Below are 5,603 nucleotides of genomic sequence, written 5' to 3' on the forward strand. Positions count from 1 at the left end.
ACTTCAGAAAGACTACAGTACTATGTGAAATCATAGTGCTGTGATCATCTAGTTTCAACCCCCCCTGCTATGTGCATGGTCACCAACCAGCAGACCAGGCTGCCCAGAGCCACATCCAGCCTGGCCTTGAATGCCTGCAGGGATGGGGCATCCACAGCCTCCTTGGGCAACCTGTTCCAGTGCATCACCACCTTCTGAGTGAAAAACTTCCTCCTAATATCTAACCTAAACCTCTCCTGTCTCCGTTTAAAATTGTTCTCCCTTGTCCTATCACTATCCACCCTGGTAAACAGCCATTAAACTAAAGGAGATTACTCATGTGCTTCTTTTTATTGTACAATATGCTGTTTTTCTCCAAGGAAATAAAGTAAAAGACATTTAAAATAAGACCTTTGTAGAGTTTTATCAAGCAAATGGCTAAAAGTTGGTTTCTTTTCCTTAGACAACTCTGCAGGACAAACACCTTTTCATAAGCAGCACTAGAAAAAATCAGACTTGAAAACTAACTTGAAAAATGTTTTAAACTATTTTGGCTTTTTCAGAAGTCTGAAAAAGAATTAATAAAATTGCTAGAAAAGATTCCCCACTGTATGGATTATTATCCAATCTCAGACTTGTCTGCATTGTACCTTTATAGATGATCCACACAATGATGAGCCCGTTTTGATCACTGGTTGTTAATTTGTGGTACTGTTCATTCCACGTCACCACCTGCACGGAACCTAGAAAATTATAGACTTCTTGTGATTATGTCATTTAAAGAAGTGAATGGAAAGCGTGACATATAAATTGATTTCCCTGGAGTACACAGAAATTTCTACTGCCGACACTGATTTCATTGTAGACGTTCTTCTGTACAATTCCTTTCCTCTTCCAAAATTCTGCTAGGTGCCTCCCTTTGCTCCTTCATTCACCCACCTCAGCATCTACTCCAAATTCTACCCAGAATATTGTTTCAGTATTGAAAACCCAAATCAGTGCTTTCTGTCTCAGGCATATTTGGGAACTTGACAAAATTTTACTGGCCTAAGTAGGCTTTTTGGTGCTCATTTCTTTTTCCTCTTCATAGAAGTAGTTTGATCCTCAGTAGTGCTGTTTAAAAGCAAACATCCCTCCTGCTTACCAAAAAGCACATTTTCCACACTACTTCAGACCTTCGGGTCTCACAGAGGAACCTCCTTGCAAATTTGACACACAGAATCACAGAATCATAGAACGGCTGGGTTGAAAAGGACCACAATGATCATCTGGTTTCAACCCCCCGCTATGTGCAGGGTTGCCAACCACCAAACCAGGCTGCCCAGAGCCACATCCAGCCTGGCCTTGAATGCATGCAGGGATGGGGCATCCACAGCCTCCTTGGGCAACCTGTTCCAGTGTGTCACCACCCTCTGGGTGAAAAACTGATATCTAACCTAAACATCCCCTGTCTCAGTTTAAGACCATTCCCCCTTATCCTATAATCTTCAAACAGTTTCTAATATCAGTTCATATCAGTCTAATACTGGATGTGAACTTGATTACTTCAAGCATCACACTAATTCAGTTCTTCACCAGTGGTTATCCGTTTCCTCTTTATCCTTTCTATTTCTCTTTATTTCAGGCTTAAGCTTTACTGACAATCAAAGATATACTGAATGGAACATAAATGTAACCTATTTCAGGATCAATTTTCACCTCAAAATAAATCAAAACACCTATCCCTGAATAATGAACAGAGACCACGGAATTAAGAAAAAGTCAAAATTGAAGCAATAATTCTCAACCCACTAATTCATTCACAGATCGTGAAAGATTAACTCTAGGTATTCCATCAGGTACCTTAACAGAAAATAGATAGCCAAGCTGTTACATGTCTGATTATAATACTGATGTCTTTATTTAGGACTTTTAATTAAAGCATTGAGATAAAATACTTTATACATTTCTCCAAATCCTGTATTTTTCATCATAACTGTAGTGGAACTCCAGGATCACAGTCTGAACCAATGGGTGAGCTATGTGAGTACATAAGTGCCTGGAGCAGCAGAGGGGGGTCTGGAGCCACCCTACTTCCTTGCAGTCTGAGTCTGTGTGGGTTCCCCCTTCCCCTTGCCCTTCTCTCTTGCAGCACGACTGTATGAATGGGGAAGGGTCGCATTCTTCAGCTTGTCCCTTTCTCCAAACTGTTACTGGGAGGGCTAAGTTAATTCCTTTTTGATATCTTTTCCTACAGAGTCTATTTGTCAAATAAAGACTGGCATTGCCCTCATTTGTTCTACAATAATTAAAAACAAACAAACATGAAATGCCCAGGAAGACTTACCGCTATGACCTTCAAGATTCTGATTCATAGAAAGATTGCTAGGAGCTGCCAGTCCCTTTATTTTTGCTTCATCTAAAAATAACAAAAATAACCATAACATAAACCTAACAAAAGTAAAGTTATTACCATCTGTAACGGTACTTCAGTTTTAATGAGCATTTATATAAATGAAATTATAAAGGCAGAAGTGTAGGGTGGATTTGCCAACATTTAAAAACAGGGAAGAAATAATGAAATTCATCTCAAAACAAATTATTAAAATCACAAAATGGCCTGAGTTGAAAAGGACCACAATGATCATGTAGTTTCAACCCCACTGCTATGTGCAGGGTCACCAACCACCAGACCAGGCTGTCCAGAGCCACATCTATATCAAATTGCCTATAACTGTGTATTACCTGTCTGTGTTTCTAGTTTTAAAACCTTCAGTAATCCATCCTCTCCACCGCAGGCTATGAAGCCTTCATCCTTGTTCCAGGAAATACATCTTAACCGGACGTTACCAGGGATCGCAATCTGAAAACAAAACGTATTTTATTTGTACACAGCAGCAAAGAACCTTTTTATTTAACGTCAGAATACTCTAAGAACGCCTCAAAATACCTACAGGGACACCTCCTTCTAGATCTGGTTGCTCACAGCCCCATCCAGGCTGGCCTGGAGTGCTTCCAAGTAGGGGGCATTCACAGACTCGCTGGGCAACCCGTTTCAGTACATAGGAAAGAATTCATGCACAGCAGCTGAGAGAACAGCCGAGCCGAACCGAACCGAACCGAACCCGAACCCCCTCAGGACCCCCCGCCTCGCCGCTATCTGGAAGCAGGGAATTCCGCCTGCCCCATGAGCCGCCCCCTGCCCCCTCCGTGCGCCGGCAGCACCTTCTTGCACAAATAGATGAACATGCCGGGATCTGCAGGCACGGCACGGCCCGCTCCCAACAGCGGCACACAGACACAGCCCTGTGGTAACCTCCTTGGTTGCCTTGGCAGCCGCCGCCGGAAGGTTTTTCATGGCGCTTACCTTCTATATCCGGGGCGGCCGTGGTGATGGAGCTGAGCTGGGCTCAGTGTGTTAAAGGTGTAATGCACCCTCAGCAAGTTTGCTGATGACACCAAGCTGAGTGGTGCGGTCGATACGGTGGAAGGAAGGGATGCCATTCAGAGGGACCTAGACAGGCGTGAAAGCTGGGCTCGGGTGAACCTAATGAGGTTCAACACGGCAAAGTGCAAGGTTTTGCACTTGGGCTGGAAGAACCCCAGGCACCTGTACAGGCTGGGAGGAGTTGTCCTTGAGAGCAGCTCAGCAGAAAAATACCTAGGGGTCCTGAAGGACGAAAGACTCAACATGAGCCAGCAGTGCGCTCTGGCAGCCCGGAAAGCAAATGGGATCCTGGGCTCCATCAGGAGAGGGGTGGTCAGCAGGGATAGGGAGGTGATTGTCCCTCTCTGCTCTGCTCTTGTGAGGCCCCATCTGTTGTACTGTGTCCAGGTGTGGAGCCCTCAGTACAAAAAAGACATAGAGATTTAGGAAAGGGTCCACAGGAGGGCCACGAAGATGATCAGGGGGCTGGAGCACCTCCCCTATGAGGACAGGCTGAGGGAGTTGGGTTTGTTCAGCTTGGAGAAGAGAAGGTTGTGGGGTGACCTCATTGCAGCCTTTCAATACCTGAAGGGAACTTACTCCCAGGAGGGGAGTAAACTCTTCAAAAGGGCTGACAATATTAGGACACGGGGAAATGGTTTTAAGTTAAAAGAGGGAAGATTTAGGTTGGATGTTAGGGGGAAGTTCTTCACTAGGAGAGTGGTTAGGCCCTGGAACAGGCTGCCCAGGGAGGTTGTGGATGCCCCGTCCTTGGAGGTGTTCAAGACTAGGTTGGACGGGGCCCTGGGCAACCTGATCTAGTAAATGTGTATGTTTGGTGGCCCTGCCAGGCAGGGGGGTTGGAACTACATGATCTTCGAGGTCCATTCCAACCCGGGTCATTCTGTGATTCTGTGATTCTGTAATGGAGCCCTTCAGACAGAGAAGGGTTGCTGAGTCCATGCGCAGTGCCTCAGCAGCAGTGGGATGAGACCCAGGCCCTTGTCCCTGCCCCCCTTGCAGAGGGCGTGCAGTACAAGTGACATGTATCTCCTGCCTGAGTTTGCAGTCTCATTTTCACAGAATCACAGAATGACCCAGGGTGGAAGGGACCTCAAGGATCATGTAGTTCCAATCCCCCTGCCTAAGTTTTTTTTCAGTTCTTGCTGAAGTTTTGTTCCCCGTTCATCTGTGCTAGTTAGAATTTCATTCCAACTTATTATTAGACAGGCATCCCTGAAGGCTCACTAATATATACAGCTTTTCATTCTGTTGTACAATTTCAGAGCACAGAGAATAGAATGAAGCACACAATGTTTTCATCCCACTGAAAGATCTTCAGCTTTTCACTCTTCCATTTTACCTACCATTGCCATGAATGAGGTGAACCTCTATCCGACAGCATTCACTCAAAAATCATACACACTAAGTGAATATTCTGGACATTAGGAAGTATTACTTTTCGGAAAGGGTAGTCAGGCATTGGAATGCACTGCCCAGGGAGGTGGTGGAGTCACCGACCATGGGAGTGTTCACGAAACGTTTGGATGTTGTGTTGAGGAATATGATTTAGCCAGGAAGTATTGGTAATGGTTGGACTAGATGATCTTCTAGGTCTTTTCCAACCTTGATAATTCTGTGTGATTCTGTGATTCTGTGAACTCCCGTCCTCTGACTTTCCTTGAAATAGTTTATATCTACTAAGCACAGGGTGTGACATGAGCAGGGGTGTTGTTACAGCACATCCTTGGCACACCGACTACCAATTTAATACTTTGTGTAATTAAATATCGCTTTAAAACCATTTGCGTGATTGCACATGCAAGTGTGCAGAATAAGTGGATTTTCTTTGAGGGAACAAGTTTTTGTTGTGCAGGACCAACTGAGACCAGTAGGCCCAGGAGAGCTTGTGGAATGACAGCAGCAGAGATGGATTGCTTGCTTAACTCTGACAAGATAAAAACCTTAAAGTGGAGCAGATATTTTACCCAAGTTCAGAACCTTGAAATGACTGTTAAGTCTTCTACAGACATTAGCAAGGAGTCAGTGGTTTCAAAATCAAACCGTTCATTTCCCAACTGTGTGACTCAGGAGCAGTGTTTAATGATGCAGATTTCTGCCATTTATGCCTCTTTTCTCTTTGGGGTTTTGTTCCCTCGTCTTTGTTAGACTATTCACATACTTTAAGTTGCATTAAAAAAAACACTTCCAACATCAG

At 44.4% G+C, this 5,603-nt stretch overlaps 1 protein-coding gene across 4 annotated transcripts in view; it reads right to left on the reverse strand.

The window, feature by feature from the left end:
- The window catches only part of WDR35 (WD repeat domain 35), a 31,056-nt gene extending 27,752 nt beyond the window's left edge, over positions 1-3,304 (reverse strand). For all 4 annotated transcript variants that reach the window (XR_014944272.1, XR_014944271.1, XM_085542232.1 and 1 more), the window contains exons 1-4: positions 3,184-3,304; positions 2,704-2,821; positions 2,306-2,377; positions 630-722 (exon numbers count right to left, since the gene is read on the reverse strand). Coding sequence is in view for 2 of the 4 variants with exons in the window: in XM_085542232.1 (XP_085398358.1) it covers positions 630-722; positions 2,306-2,377; positions 2,704-2,821; positions 3,184-3,207 (307 nt within the window). In the remaining 2 variants the exon portion in view is untranslated. The remainder of the gene's footprint in view (positions 1-629; positions 723-2,305; positions 2,378-2,703; positions 2,822-3,183) is intronic.
- Positions 3,305-5,603: the final 2,299 nt, after the last annotated feature.

Source organism: Coturnix japonica, chromosome 3 (genome assembly GCF_054131305.1).
Source record: "Coturnix japonica strain WE chromosome 3, WE-NBRP24, whole genome shotgun sequence".
Classification (NCBI taxonomy): Eukaryota; Metazoa; Chordata; class Aves; order Galliformes; family Phasianidae; genus Coturnix; species Coturnix japonica.